The sequence below is a fragment of the Rhododendron vialii genome, chromosome 2a, assembly GCF_030253575.1.
Source record: "Rhododendron vialii isolate Sample 1 chromosome 2a, ASM3025357v1".
NCBI lineage: Eukaryota > Viridiplantae > Streptophyta > Magnoliopsida > Ericales > Ericaceae > Rhododendron > Rhododendron vialii.
The window spans coordinates 38,182,508-38,198,971 of NC_080558.1; the positions used below are offsets into that span (position 1 = coordinate 38,182,508).

Genomic DNA, 16,464 nt, shown 5'->3' on the forward strand with positions numbered 1-16,464 from the left:
TGGCCCTCTCATAATTTAGAGAAGTACTAAAAGAAAAGATTGTTTCCCAAAAGACAACCTAGAGGGAAGGGTGAATAGAATTGCTAGAGAAATCAAGCATGTCAAGTTAGCCTTCTCACCCTCCTCCCTCAGAGGAGGCAAAAGTACGAGCCCTGCGAGGAATGAGAATGGGGTTCAGGACTATGGACAGTCTTTAGACTCCCTGTGAACTAACCTAACTAACTCACTAACTCTTTCATACCCCGCTGATGTATAAATTATGAAAAAAGGGGTTGCTAAAAATAAGGTCCAATTAAAATTTAATAATTAAGAAATGTTAAGAAATAAGGGATGTTGAAAAATGAATAGCAAAGCGGAAAGTAAAGGGTACGAAAGAGAGATCGAACAGGTGTGTAGTGCTTCGGCAAGACGTAGCATAGTTTACTTCTCAAGTTTTGACTATTCTTCGAATAGATTACAACCACGAACTTTCCTGAAGAGCTAGCGCACCGCTAGGATTTTTCCCAAAATCTTAAGTAAGAAACCTCACCAAAATAATTCCTATTTTAGTTCTAAGCTTTTCAAGTGTTTATCCTAAACACTCACTTAAAGTAAACTATAGTATTACAACTCTACAACCAAGTACAACAATACTCCTTGATTGTGTAAATATGAAAGTGAAAAGGTTGAAGAACTTGATTTCTAAGCTTTTGATCTTGTATGCTTTAGCAAAAATGATATAAGTACTGACTGGGGGGAGAGAAATTGTACCGCCAGCCGTCTCCGGCCACTGGACGGCCGATTCGAGCCGTTCAAAGGGGTGCTCGGATCAAGTACCCTACACACCTCGGATGCCATTGATTCTCGTGCGAGCCCCGTCAGTTTTTTTTTTTAGAATTTTTGGACGGCTCGGATCGGCCGTCCAGTGGCCGGAGACGGCTGGCGGTACAATTTCTCTCCCCCCAGTCGGTACATATAGCATCACTCATGCCTTAGTACGGGTTTTTTTTTGGGTGTGTAAGGGTTGATCAATACGAAGCTTGAGGCTTGTTTTTATGGAGCATTTGAAATTCCAGCCGTTTGTTAGAGCTGTCAGAGTAGCTTTTTTGTGTTGGAATGTGTCCCATATCGCCTGGATATGTCTTATCTGTGCTTGTTACAAGGCTTTAGTTTTCCTCTTTTTAACACCTGAATTTTAAGGAGTAGTGAACTGGGTTTTTCAACATTTTGCACGTCCAGTAGTCAGGACAACCAGCTTGTCATCCGGTTAAGCTAAAACTGTCCGTTAAAGAATCTTGTTGTAACGTTATAATTGCAAAATAGTACGAATCATCATCAAAATCACAATATTGTACTACCTACGATTTCCAAGAAAGATAAATAGCTCAAACCTAGTTAATTCCATGGGTTAAGGATGGATTGGATTGGGAGAAAACAATTGCAAAATAGTACGAATCATCATCAAAATCACAATATTGTACTACCTACAATTTCCAACAAAGATAAATAGCTCAAACCTAGTTAATTCCATGGGTTAAGGATGGATTGGATTGGGAGAAAACATTTGGGGCCACCTTGCAAGGAATTGTTCCCTAATCCCATGGGTTAACAAACAAGGGGTGAATCAACTGGGGTTAGCTTAGTTGGCCAAGACTTTTGCAACGCTAGTAGGTCGGGAGTTTTCTCCCTACCTGAGTATGGGTGTTCTTCCCTTAGAGGGTTTTTATTTTATTTCTTTGTTTCTACCTTATAATGGGCTTATTTCTTGTATTGGTTGAGTTGTTGGACTTGGTTGTCTTGTGAACTCTCACAATTAATGTAGTGTCATGAGTTTGTATTATGTACTTCATAAAATGATATAAAATGATCTCTTCTATTGATTGAAAAAAAAAAAAAAACAAACAAACAAGGGGTGAGATTGAATTATGGCTTGGACTAATTGGGGCCAATAATCCCTCATAGGAGTCACTATTGTACCCCAACTCCCCTTAGGATTAGTAATCTTGGCACTAAGCCAACTTTGGGATTTTCTTGCCACTTCGATCCAACTGCCAATTTTACTTCTTCTTCTTTTTTTATCGGCAACGACCAATATTACTATTCAAAACTTTGTACTATCATCGATCTCTTATCACATCCTAACCAAATACAGTACAAAGTTTTATAGCATATCTCCCTTATCTACCTGGAATTTAAAAAAGACTTGTGGACCCCAGTATTAACTAATCCCATGGTATTACCAAACAACTTGATTTGAGCATATAAGGTTGAATAACCCTGTTTGGTCCAAAATGCAAAATAAGTATAGACCTGCCAAGCTAAGGCGTAATTATTTGATAGAAATCAGCATAAAGTCTCTCAAACAGGTTAATTTTGAGTGAATTTCCGCCCCGTTCCGTTAACATTCTTATTTTTAAATTACTTATTCCCACTTTACTAGTTTCACAATACATCACATTTAATTCAAAAAATAAATACGTACTTATTTTAGTTAGTAGAACACACTCAATCTTCTATACCTGTGTGGGTTGTCTTTTGTTCGAAAAATCTTTGAGGTTCGAAACTGGAAGTTTGCCCAATCGTTCCAAATGATTTTGCAATTAATCGGAGTGGGTGTAAAATTAACAAGAACACCCATAAAAAAAAAAGGAAAAAAACTTAAATATGAATAGTTGGAACCATGACCAGCCATTGCATCTGAGGGGGCCCTACCCTTATAAAATTGACAATGATAAACAAAAAATTGAGGAGATAGAACTTAATTTATCCACTCCATTATCTTCTTACGTTGCCCTCTCCATGTATAAGGTAAGAGATTCGGATCGATAAAGATACTACCTATATTGTGTTTCTTGGTCATCAACAAACACTACATGTACAAGCTTATACAACATAAACAAACATTTGGAGCAGTGGGTAAGCTGGCCTGGACACTTGAGTTATCAAAAAATAAAACAAACGTTTGAAACACAAAAGAATTTTGTATAGTGTATCGCATGTATTCAGTACAAGCTTGCCCAGAAAAAGAATTTCCATTAGGTCACTGCTGATAATATTTCCTCAGGTTGCTGGCAATGCATCAGTGTTAATGACCAAATCATGATCATCACTTCTTCCACTGAGGCAACCTTTGAACCAGAACCTGAATCCAGTAGAAGCAATGGAGATCTTTTATCAGAGAAACAAATGTAGAATCAGCAGCAGTTAATTCCACGAGTCTATGCCACGACGTAGTAAATCGTTGACAGATTTGCACGATAGGAATACGATCTTCGTATTCTTTTTTATTAAATGTAGAGCAGCAATACAACATGAAAAGTAAATAAGTTCCAGCTGGGACAGACACGGAGGCCAAGAATTGTATAGCAGAAATGGAAACAAATAAGTTCAGTTTTGGAATATTCCAATGCTTAACAAAGAAAATCCATTATTATACCTTAGTTGGTTTTTGATACTTATGTTTCAATAAATTCTCAAAAAGTTTGGGGCTATGTTGTTACAACTCAGCCATTTTAAGGCATTTTAATGGTTGAGATTATTATATAACCATATATGGAAAAGGAACAAACGGTGACTCTAATATATCATACGAAATGAATAGACTTAATACTTAATAGGATTACCTAATACATGAAATACTTTAGAGCCATCCCATGTACATTGTAAGAATACTAACAGATGCATGAATTCTTGAGAAAATTTTCAGCTTCGGGGCACTCCATGTTATAAATATCCGCAAAATCGAGGGGTAATGAATTATTTTGCCAAACTCACGGGGGGTGGGGCTGGGGTTCATATTAATAGGAAATATAGTAATTGTGTAGGTAGAACAGTCATTGATGAAAGGATTTTATGTTGTGCTACAAGCACGACAATTCAGGCCCATCAAATTCCTAGCTAAAGTCTTCCACACTTTTCTAGTTTTTACTTGATCTTAATCATATTATACTCAGTGACAGAAAACCAACTACTCCAAGGGTCAAAGAATTTCCACCCACACATCACTCACCGTAAGGGCCTAACTTCTGCAGGAGTATAACACATAGCATGATTGTGGTTGAAAGCCATGAGTGGCACGAAGGGTGAATTTGTGAAGCTCCGATAAAGACTCATTTTGATAGAACCACTAAAATCCCAAAGCATTTCGATGTACTTAGTGAAAGAAAGGAAGAATGCAACTAAACACAAGCAACTCCATAATAACTACCTTGCCAGAATTTTCTTTATTTCCAACAATTGATTGGCATGCCAGCCTCCATGATTCCGGTTTCTGCACATTTCAACCAAACAAGATTATTCAAGTCCTGGCTATAGACTTGAAACAAAGAAACATAAGCTTCAGATTTACTGGCCTAGGACTTTTAAATTTTTAATTGTGGTACGATGGAAATTTGGTTCAACAGCACATTGCTGCGAGACAGCTTTAGCCTTCCCCCTAACCCTGTAGAACTCTACCCCTTATGCCTTTACCAAAGACTCGGACCTTAGGTAGACAAACTGTGCCATTGTGGTAAAACTTTTAGTAAACGACTATCAAAAACTTGAGCTTCAAACAAAAAAGGTTTATTTTATTTAAAAGACTTCACCACCCATTTCAGTTTTTGAGGGAACTTCTCTAAGTGTACTTCTTTGCAATTTCTTTATTAGGAGTGTTTTGTAGCTATGTCAGGTAAGTGATAATTAAGCAAAAAAGTTGTATTCAGAAGCATTTGCATCCAAGTTCTACCAAAGACGAAGAGCATCTCACAGCAAGAGAGAGAGGGGGCAGAGTAAACATGCCTTCTTTAGGTAGCGGAGCTCTGTGCTTGTCCTCTCATTCAAAAGATCCTGTCCTTCTATAATCTACACTAGTAGAACCACGATGACAGACAGAAGTAGTCAATAAGAAACTGAAAGTCAATTCTTTCCCAAGAATAAGTTAATATCACGCATTTCGGTAAGACAAGAAAACAAAGGCCACTACATTAGTACCTCAATGACATCCGGTTGAGTTGTTGATAACATCAATCTTAGTACCTCAATTTATGGAAGTCTAAGTTCGGCCGACAATTACTGGGCCCTGTTACCGATTGGCACACCAAACTGTTTTGCTTCATCCAGGAGGGACAATAGCCTTTGGGATTGCCTTGGTGATTTTGGTTCCATGTGATATTGGAATCTGCATTTGGAGTAGATCCAGAAAGGTGGACTTTGAATTTACATGGAAACCCACCATGGGGAAGGATTTTTGGTACTGCCATGGCTTTGGCAAGTGGTATATGGGTCAGATAATGCCACCGTTGGATCATTCCCTTCGATGAGGAATGACAATTGAAGGTGTTTATATCCTAGTTAATTAAGGAACGTAAAATAATTGGGTCTGTAAGTACAGGTTTTCCCGAGAAGAATGGAATTGGTGGCCACGGTTTCATCTTATCTGGGACTCTCGAGTCTCAACCAGTGAGGGGTTGATTAATGATACGGAACTGGGGAAAACAGTGCTGCGTTTTAAAGGCAAAAAATATTAAGCGAGGGGAATATAAAAAATAACTACGGTATTGGGGCCTGTGGTTTGCTATTTTTCTAATTGTAGCTCTTTCAGCATCGTAGAACTCTTTTATCTGTGGATGAAATTGAATGCAATTGGTGCCGAACCACGTAAAATCTGTGCTATTCTCTTTCCTGTGTTTGTTTAATTCTATGGTTTGCTTCCATTGTGGTGGGTTGAAATCTTAACACAAACATAGCCCGAAATGAACTGTAAAACCTTGTGATTCGTAGAGACCATAACTAGAAAGCATACAATCAAGGTACAGTAGATATCCGCGGATATCTGAATCTATTTGCTAGCTCCAAAAAGCTGCGTTCCATTTTGGTTGGCAATTTTGTTGACAAAACACATATTTCTTTGTATCTTGTATCTTATCAAGTATGTAATTTGTAGCAGGCCGAACATGACTGTCCACATCTGTCTTGAAAAACAAAACCAAGTCCATCTGTGGCCGTGTTTGAACCGGGGCTCGGCTCTAGGCCGAGGCCCATCCTTTAACATTATATTCAGGCTCAGCCACCTTCAGGGAGGAAGTCCCATCGGCATGATCCCCTCACAAGTCGCTTAATGGGCTCGGCCAAGCATGGGCTCGGCTAACTACAGTGATGCGTGCTTCTCCACGTGCAGAAATGGTTACGCCAAAAGATAATCATGAGCGCACATGAAACGTGTCAGCTCACACCAAAACAGTTACCAGATCTATTCAGTGACGTCGCGATGACGCCACTTGGCTCGGGCAAGGCACATGCCCAAGCTTGGAGATCAAGTCAAGGAGATTCTATAAATACTAAAGGATGACAACCCTAAGAGGTACAGACCACTAAACACCTAAACCCTAGTCCCTTGCTTTGCTCTCTGCACATTCTCACCTCTCGCCGGAGGGCCTTACCGGGTAACCCCCGGCCAGGTCTTAGTCGTGCGTTCATTGTGCAGGTTAGAGTGAGAAGGCTAGGAGATCAACGAACCAACGGAGGGGGAAATTGGATCAAGGATCACAGGCCACACATAATTTTACTTTATTTTACTAAGCGTAGCGTGTCTGTATAGAAATAGAGCGAAAGGAGCCATATATTTGTAATTGAGAGTGAGTGGGAACAAAGGCACTAATCAGATCAATTGCGAATAAAGGAGAATGCAAACCAATCAATCGGTATAGCAATTGTCAATCAGAAGCTACTGGATGGTTTAGTCATAAGTCGGAAACAAAACGGATCGGTCGGTCGATCAATTGGAAGGGCGTTCTTTTTCAGAACTTATATAAAAGGCGTTTCTCTATATTTCTGTGCAGCCATAAAAACATAAGAACACATCATTTTGAGGAGAGCAAAATCCTAGAGCTTTTGGGGATTGAATCTTGGAGCATATATAAGATTTATGGATCATTGATCGCTCAAGAAGAGCTCCAAGAGGTTTCTACAAAAGTCATTATTCAACTCTGTGTTGCTTCCGGTGGATTTCTGGAAGAATATTTGGAAGGTTTGAGGATTCAAGGAGGCGGCAATCAAGTACTGGGTGTGGCCAACGAGGATTCGACAAGTAGGTCTTAGGACAATTGTGAGGATTCAAATCGTAGGGTAAGATTGCTTGTAGCTACACAATGTTTGTTTATAGTGCTTGATACCTTCCCGTGGTTTTTACCCTCCTAGGGGTTTTCCACGTATATCCTGGTGTTCTCTTTTCATTGCTTCCGTTTGTGCAAATGGTTTTGTTATTAGTTGGTGGGCTGATCAATTAAGGATAGAAAACATAGCAAATCTATAAACCTAGGCGATCTAGGTTTTTTCACTAATCAACTTTCTACAAGTAAAAAAACCAAACACAACCTCAAGAAATTTGAAGAGAACAATTGTACTATCTGAGGTCTTACCTCCACAATGCATGTCCCGCAGCTTCCACCACCTCCGCAGTTCATCACCTTTCCCTATTTTAGTCAAAAACCACAGACAATGAAACTCAAAATTCATGCAATAATGCTAGTCAAACGAGCATGTGCAGAGTAAAAAAAAGTAGAGAAAAGCATTAACGCTATGAGCACACTGGGGGCATTAGGCTAACTTACGTAAGGGGCGTAGAGCTCTATCTTGCCATCCAACATGATGTTCCTCAAAAGCTTCTCTCCACTCACAGTCCTCGCTCTCTCCATCGGGTACTCCCCATCATCTCCTGGCCTTGGCTAGCATACACCCACAAATACACCACCGACATTCAAACACAATCAGCCATTATGAAAATTAGAGGGCCTGTTTGGGCGCCAACTTATTGGATTATACATTTTCCATTTGTATTTTTTGGTATTTAGCAACAGAATGCAGCCTGGAAAAATCAATCCTAGAAGAGCATTTAAGATGCTCATTTTGCATTCTTCATTCATTTGAATTGTACTAGTACAAAATATTCATCCATTTATACTTAATTATCACTCCTGTTACTGGACATACATCCAAACACTTCTTCAAGACTAAAAACATGATCAAAATACATACAGTATAAAATCTATTTTCAACTTCAACTTCCAAACACTATTCTTCTACTCCTTCCAACCAATTGTATTCATTTCATACGAAAAGTCGTGCCACTTTAATCTCGGGAAAAAATAGCTTTCGAGAATAAGTTTTCAATTTTTCTTCTGTTCAAAATTACTCATCTAGATCTTTTGAACAGTGCAAACAAGCACAGAAAACTTATTTTTAGAGGTCAAGTTATATGGTGTTCGAGGAGTAGTTTATTTTTAGAGGTCAAATGACGCGGTATGCTACGGAAAGCAAACAAAATGAGACAGAGGGAGTCTGCCCATGACATTCGAACACTTTTCTATAATCTACTATTCAAATCCATAATTGAAAAGATAATTGGCTCCCAAACACCATATAACTCATATAACTCAGGTGTTCGGTCCAACTTATATGCACAGTGCAGTGCAACCCTACGAATACTGGGAGACCAATTCCATCACCCATTTGCTGGTTCCCAATTAAACTCAGAGCAAAACTCTATATGGACTGGCCCCAAAGGAGTTGATAGCAACTGAGGTTTCCGAACCCGAGGCCAGAGAGTAAACCCCCAAGTCCCAGGCCTTCAACACTAGGCCAAACCTTTGAGTTTCACCTCTCGTAATATTTTACAAGCCACAAGAGGATATAATAGTCAGTACCATACTAGGAAGCAAATTTTAAAATGCATATCAGTGCTTACCCCAATGAATTCGAGCTCAATTTCGGGCTTCTCGGGTGCTTCGGGGGCGGATTCCGGTGAGTTTACGGCAAAGGAAACTGAAATGGGTGTCTTTTTTGAAGCGAGTGTGGCTGAATTTCGGTAGTTTTTTGCTCCGGCGGAGAAATCCGGCAGTCGGATGGATAGGGAAACTAAATGCAGAGAGGCCATTTTGTCTCTCCGAGCTTTTGTCCGGTATTGGTTTTTGTTTGTGGCTACCTTCTGGTGTGGGTAAAATCGTCAATCTTCCAAGTTAATGTACTCCTTTTTACTATTTTTTATACTAATTATTAGTTAATGTACTCCTTGGTTGGAATTTTTTCAAGATGACCTCAACTTTTTCTGAATTTTTTCAAGATGACCTCAACTTTTTCTTCAAATCTCTCATAGACACTTTACTTTTTAAAATATCAATTAAACGCCCTCGTAGTTTAAAAATACCATCAATCCAAAAAGTTACGAGTACCGACCCTTTAAGCACTGATGGTGCACAAACGCCATGTGGGGTCACTTTGAAGTCGCGAACAAATGATCTGAACCTTCAATAATTTTAAAAAAAGTTTTAGAGTGGCCTTGCAAAAAATCAGCTCAATAGGGAAGAAGAATTTTTATTTAAGTTATAAATACTGATGTGTCGGGATATCTTACTTGTCTTTCCACGAAAATAGACTCCAAAAGTGAGCAGGGAAAAAAAAGACAAAGAAATCAAAGCATAAGTGCTTGATCCAATCCAATTGATAATTGCTGGCATCAATGATCCCAATTCCATCCTTGGTGAATCTAGAATGTAATCGCCAAAATTGATGGTAGCCAACAGTTCATACCATAAATTAGGGTTTGGAAAGGAGTCGACAGAGAAAGGCGTTCGTGGCATGAGTTTTTGATTGTCACGAAGATAGAGAGAAAAGATACGATGGGGACGATTAGTGGAGATTAGGTGGTGGGTGGTCTTTTGACTACAACAGAAAAAGAGAATGGTTGATTGGGTTGAGAGAGAGAGAGAGAGAGAGAGAGAGAGAGAGAGAGTTTATAGTGTTGACTCATGATAAGCTGCAACTAAAGTTCAAGGGCAAAAAGGTAAAAGATTATGAACCATTTACATCGTTTCCAAAAGTGAAGGTAACTACAGTTTCAGAAAAAGTAAGGGGTGTCAATGTAGTTGTAAGATACCTTAGGGAGGTTATTGTAATTTACCCAACTATATTTTCAAATCTGACCATTAACACAGATGAATTACAAACAGATTGTGCATAGAAGCATTGTGGGGCACATCTTCGGGTCCCACACAAAAGATCTGAACCGTTCATTAATTTTAAAATATTTTTTTGGGAGATCACTCAAAAAATCATCTCATTTCGAAAACTAGAAGTGCTTGATCGAATAGTAGTTCAATGTTTCATTCAGAAAAATATTTTAAAATTAATGAACGACTCGGATCCTTTGTGTGGAACCAGAAGATGGGCCCCACAACACGTTTGTGCACAATCTGTTTGTAATTAATCTGTGTCGGTAGACTCTTCGTATTTTCAAATCCTATGGTCATGCATAATTTTTGAAAGTTCTTGTCCTTGAGGGTTTTTTTAAGTTTCAGTTCAAAAAATATATACATTTGGAGTTTGGTAATTCTTGCACTAACATTCCCATTTTTTAGTACTACTGGCGTTCTGCATGTTGGAATCCAGATTAGTGTTGACATTAGTATTCTTTCGGCCCTATGTAAACACTGAAATATCAATACTGTAAAACTTAACTCCACATTTTCCTAAAACATCTCTCTCCCTCCCTCCACATTTGCAAAAAATAGTTTTTGAGACTTTAAAACAGTAAAATAAATTTGTGCTTTCCTACATCAATCGGATAAAATGCTATTTTAAATAATTTCAGCAACGAATTAATTGAAACCATTTGAGAATGAGAAAAAATGAACCCTGCTATACATACCGACAGTTTTTGTAGGGAAACCGTATCGATGGCCGCGCCGGGCCGTCTCCAGCCACCGAACGGCCAATCTGAGCCGTCCAAAAATTCTATAAAAAAAAATGAGAGGGCCCCCGGAGGAATCACTGGCATCCGATGTGTGTAGGATACTTGATCTAAACACCCTATTTTTTCATGTGAAAAATAGGGTGTTTAGATCAAGCATCCTACACACCTGTATATGAAAAATAGGGTGTTTAGATCAAATATCCTACACACATCGGATGCCAGTGATTCCCGCTAGGGGCCCCCTTGTTTTTTTATTATAGAATTTTTGAACAGCTCAGATCAACTCTCCGGTGGCCGAAAATGGCTTAACGCGATCGTCGGTGCGGTTTCCCTACGAAAATGTCGATACGTATAGGATTTACGTTGAGAAAATGCATGCATGCATCCATTCATTTTTTTTTTATGATTACATTTTTTGTCAGAATATAATAATAATATTATTATTTTTTAACTGTATACCTAAGTTAGCGAATTGTTAATAGGAAAAATGACAGTTAATAACGTATTTTGATAATTAATATCTGTTAAATACAAATTAAAAATATTTACTAATACTAAAAATATCATTAACAAATAGTATTAATTATTAAAACAAACTCTTATTTTCCCTGTAACAAACCTACAACACAACTCTCTCTCTCTCTCAACCCCTCGACGGCGAAGTCGCCGGGAAGTCCACTGCCCTCTCTCTCCCTCTCTCTGTAGATGTGTATATCTAGGCACAACCCTACATGAACACCTTCTCCCTCCGCACACGTTCCACTTTCCTCTCCAACCCCTTTCTCCCACTCCAACGCACCAAAAACCCTAACCCCAAAACCACCAACCGCCTCATCTCCATTCTACCCCACCTCAAACCCTCAAATCCTAACCCTAATCACAACCCCACCGATTACACCACCATTTCTGCCCTCCTCTCGAACCCCACCTTCCCGCCCGGCCCACCCCTCGAAACCGCCCTGGACCGAGCCGGAATCGAACCGGGTCCGTCCCTGTTACAGCGGGTTTTCGACGATTTCGGTTCGTCTCCTAAACAATTGTTGAGTCTGTTCATATGGGCGGGAAAGCAGCCTGGGTGTTTATCCACTGTGGGCATCTTCAATGCCATGATCAAGGTCCTTGCTAGGGCAAGAGAGTTTGAGGCTGCTTGGTGTTTAATACTTGGCCGGATTAAACGGGGACTTGAGGGACCTGATGCGGATACTTTCGCCATTCTTATTAGGCGGTATGCTCGCGCAGGTACTTGCTTTTCTGTAATTCTGCCAATTTACGGGTTCGTGTGTGTAGTAGTCGCGTGATTGGATTTGAAATGAAGGGGTTTTAAGGTTTATAAAACCGTTGGGAGGTTAGCTATTAGAGGTAGATTCTTAACTCACTAGTTGGGAAGATATGTTTTGTTCAAGATCGTGTAGACTATGTGATCGTTTATGCAATGATTTTGATTCTGTTCTAGTGCAGGCTATAGATCTGAGATCACTGTTGAAGTGGAAAAGTAGAATTCGAAATTTAGTTAAGGTCATAAATTATAATTATAATGCTTCAAGAAGTGATGTCAAGTCCATTAACTTCAAATCCATATATTCGAACGCAACCTTAATATGGATCTAGATTGGGGTGGTATGAGAATGTAATGCACTTGTAATACGTTGGTATTTGGAATTTGACCATGTAAATATGCTTGGAATTATGAATGCTTAGAGTTTACTCAGTGTTTGCAAGTGTACTAGTGTACCCGTATTTAAGCATTTGGATTTTAGTGCAAAATGATTTATTTGGTGCTTGAATATTTAACCCTTGCATGCCACTTACAATTTGGATATTTGCCTAATGTGGATGATTTTTGGTGGTCCTGCAGGTATGCCCTCACCTGCGATTAGAACTTTGGAATTTGCATGCAGTTTAGACTTGATTCAGTGTTCGAATTCAGAACTGAATTTGTTTGAGATTTTATTGGACTCCTTTTGCAAGGAGGGACTTGTTTGGGAAGCTTCAAAATATTTCAATACTAAAAGAGCGACAGACCCTTCTTGGGTTCCATCAATTCATGTTTACAATATTCTATTGACGGGGTGGTTTCGAGCAAGAAAGCTTGAACTCGTAGAATGTCTTTGGGATGAGATGAAAAGTAAGAATGTGAAGCCTAGTGTTGTAACATATGGCACCCTTATTGAGGGTTATTGTCGGCAGTGTCGTGTTGAGGTGGCAATTGAATTATTTTGGGAGATGAAGAGACAGGGAATTGAACCAAATGCAATTGTTTATAATTCAATAATTGATGCGTTAGGGGAAGCAGGAAGGTTTAAGGAGGCATTAGCGATGATGGAACGGTTTCTAGTTTTGGAATCAGGGCCCACTATTTCCACGTACAATTCCCTCGTTAAATGTTTTTGCAGGGCTGGAGATATTGAAGGGGCTAATAAGGTCCTTAAGATGATGATTAATAGGGGGTTTATGCCAACCATTACAATGTATAATTACTTTCTTCGGCACTACGTAAACTTAGAGAAATTTGAAGAGGGGATGAACCTTTATACCAAGGTGATGGAATCTGGATACATCCCTGACCAGTTCACTTATCATATTTTGATGATTTTGTTGTGCAAACAGGAGAGACTGGATCTTGCAATGCAAGTTAGGAAGGAAATGAAAGATAGAGGATATGATTTGGACCCTGTTGGGTGCACTATGTTGGTCCATTTGCTATGTACAATGCATAGAGTCGAAGAGGCTTTTCTAGAATTGGAGGACATGATGTGGCGCGGAATTGTTCCTCATTCCACAACGTATCAAAGAATGACCTATGAACTGAAGGAACAAGGGAAGATTGAAATGACCCGAAAACTATGTGATATGATGACCGCAACCCCTCACTTAATAAAGCTGCCTAGTGCAAATGTCAGAGATGAAGACGGTTCACGTGCAAGGAGAACATCTATAATCCAGAAAGCCAAAGCATTGTCTAATACGTTGAAGACATGCAGAGATCCGAGAGAACTTGTTAAGCGTAGAAAACCATCGGTGGTTGCACAGTAGTTGGTGGAGGATATCAAGAGAAGAGGAAGCTTGTTGTGATATCCTGGATTTGTAAAAGATAAAGAGCAAGTTCTCTATATTTGTGATTATGCGGCAGACCTCCTAAATAGTCTCATACAAATGAGTCAGCAAGAGGGCACCCTGGAACAACAAGGTTCCACCAATATCTTGGACTTCTTGGATTTCAGATGCGTTCTGTAATGAAGAGCAACGGTACTTGTCTTGAAAGCTTTTGTTATGCATTGGGGTGATATTTCCCCGTCTTTTAGGCTCTCGTCAGTATGGTTTAGGTTGGATTGGAAGATATCTTTGAAAAGAGGAAGAAAAAAATATAACAGAAAGGATGGGGCAGTTTCGGCATGTGGGGACCTGGAGTGCAGAATATTGAATGGACCAGAGTTCTTCCAACCGTATGGGGATATATCTATAGCGTCAATAACCCGCTGCCTGTGGTTAGATTTCAGGAAACGGAGGAGGAATTAGTAGTGTTCCTTTCAGAACCCTTTTGGTTAAGTTCTCATTAGAGCAGTTGACATCAGGGATAATTACGTAAAGGGACGTGTATAAGTGATTTTCCTTAAGGATTATTTCTAATATCAGCCACTGGAGTGTTGTATTTGTGGATGACCCTCAGAGATATGCTTGAAGGTTCTGGAAATTGTGAAGGTGTTGTATTTCACAACGGTAATCTTTGACAGAATCTGTGAAAGGATATCTTTATGTATTTCCTCTTGCTTATACTTACATTTATGAGAAAACTTTAAAATCTTAGTTAACCAAGCAAGGGTCCTACAGGTATGCTTCTGGAGCTTTTGAAAAGGGATGAGGTCTGAAGGACAAAATTGCTGAAGATTGCTGGAAGGGGTGATTGTCTTTTAGTAGGCGGGCAGGTCTGTAAGGAGCTACTTTATTTTCCAAAAAACAAAAAGAAGTGTGTAAAGAGCTAACACCTGTTAGTGAGAATGTAATTGTACCTCTTTGGGCATTAGCAGTGGAAGCTAAGGTAACGACATTGATGAAAATTTTTGGTTGATAATGCACGTACTTGTAAACTATGGCTACATGATCTTGACCTATTTTAATAAAAAGCGGGCATAAAAAAAAGCAACTGCAGGGCTTCTGTATTCGTGCCATGTTCTTCTTTGGACTTTCGTGTTCTGTAGTTCATGGTATCACAATTAACAGGTAAGGGAAACAAAAGATCAGTTGAGTTAGGTCCTTTAGTCTTCTTACGGCTTGAAGCTCAAGGTGATTGATCCATTGCAGATGGGCTCCACTATCTTACATTTTGAGGTAATTATGTTGCCCCAAGTAACAGGTAGGGAAAACAAAAAGATCAGTCGGAGTTAGGTCCTTTAATCTTCTTACAGCTTGAAGTTCAAGCTGATTCATATGCAGATGGGCTCCACTATGTTAGTTTTTGAGGTAATTATTGTTGCTATTTTGTCAAAATATGATAGCATGGTTACATTTTTGTTTGTCAATAGGAGGGGGCTACTGGTGTAGTGGTTACAATTCGGACTATTAACATCATTGTTTTCAATTCTACCCTCATTAAGCTGCCTTGTGCTTGTAATGCCAAAAGGTTAGGTCTGTACCAAACATAGGCTAAGAACTGCATTAATGGGGACTAAACTTGGTTTATATTATTTTAGTTTATTGTTTATTTTAGAGATCATTAGTGTGGAGTGGAATTGTTGCAAACTTGCCATTTCCGCGGAAAACTTGTGTATCTTCAACCCTGTCTATCCTTTTCTTATCAAGACATTAGGACTGGACATGTGTCTGGAGAAATCTTTTGGGTCAAAAGCAGGTGGGCACTGCTGCCGGCTATTGCTTTGTGCTGATAGATATAGGTTTGCTTGTTTCAGATGTAGAGTGACATGAATTGTGAAATATGCTTTGTGGCAAATGAGTTATTAGTTAGTGAATGCATTGCTTTCTCATGAGTATATATTTACTGGACTTGTACTTCTAGTGCAGCTGTGCTCGTAAATTCTCTTGTTAGACATGCAAACCCCTGTGACCAATCATCTTTGGCAATTTGATCACCATTAAATAATTGAATAGTTAGACTTCATGGAAATTGTAATTCGACATTCATATGTTCTTGTTGCGAGGGTGGAACAATATGCGCCCACCATGCAGTTTGGTTTAAACCTGCAGTTTGGTTTGGTTTATAGTTTCATTTTTGTTTCAATTTCACCCTTCTGTTATGTACAACTTTGTTGTTCGTTAGTTTAAGTACTACTGTACTACTAGTTGTATACCAGATAACATTCCTGATGGTTCATTGTCAACCAAGTTTATAAGTGGTACAAACTACAAAGTACGTTGTTAAATGTTAAGTGGAAGTAGTCTGATTCGTTTAATATGTGGTTTTCAACTAAGTATCTATTGTGGATTGAACTCTAGCATTCTTTGCAAAGGTGATGGAAATCCTGTAAGTTACTGGATAATGCGTTTGCTCTGAACTTTGGGGTCTTTGACTTTAAAACTGCTCATGAACTGACAGCTTATCTCTTCTCGGGTTTCAAAATTGTCTCGCAAAATTAGCTTTTAGTAATGGTGGCATGTGCATTTTTAAAATTTTGAATTGTGAATACTTACAAGTCATATTTTCCTTTTAGGGACTTTTGGTGGCAGATGGGTGTGCAAGGCATGCTTTGATGTAGCTACGATGCAATAAGATGATCGATGAACACCTAACCACCAGACATGTAACC

The 16,464-nt window shown here is 39.1% G+C and overlaps 2 protein-coding genes across 3 annotated transcripts; one reads left to right on the forward strand and one right to left on the reverse strand.

The window, feature by feature from the left end:
- Nucleotides 1-2,805: 2,805 nt before the first annotated feature.
- Nucleotides 2,806-8,933, reverse strand: LOC131315591 (photosynthetic NDH subunit of subcomplex B 3, chloroplastic). 2 transcript variants are annotated; one of them, XM_058344747.1, is made up of 6 exons: nt 8,702-8,933; nt 7,569-7,682; nt 7,377-7,430; nt 4,759-4,821; nt 4,187-4,249; nt 2,806-3,121 (listed from the first exon to the last, which is right to left on the reverse strand). In XM_058344747.1, exons 1-6 carry the CDS (start codon nt 8,888-8,890, stop codon nt 3,086-3,088), a joined length of 519 nt encoding a protein of 172 aa, XP_058200730.1. In that variant the 5' UTR covers nt 8,891-8,933; the 3' UTR covers nt 2,806-3,085. The 2 variants fall into 2 exon arrangements, with proteins under 2 accessions (XP_058200730.1, XP_058200731.1); XM_058344748.1 differs by lacking the exon at nt 4,759-4,821.
- Nucleotides 8,934-11,306: 2,373 nt separating this feature from the next.
- LOC131315592 (pentatricopeptide repeat-containing protein At5g11310, mitochondrial) lies at nt 11,307-14,864 on the forward strand. The gene is made up of 2 exons (XM_058344749.1): nt 11,307-11,944; nt 12,561-14,864. Exons 1-2 carry the CDS (start codon nt 11,437-11,439, stop codon nt 13,736-13,738), a joined length of 1,686 nt encoding a protein of 561 aa, XP_058200732.1. The 5' UTR covers nt 11,307-11,436; the 3' UTR covers nt 13,739-14,864.
- The last annotated feature ends 1,600 nt before the right edge of the window (nt 14,865-16,464 follow it).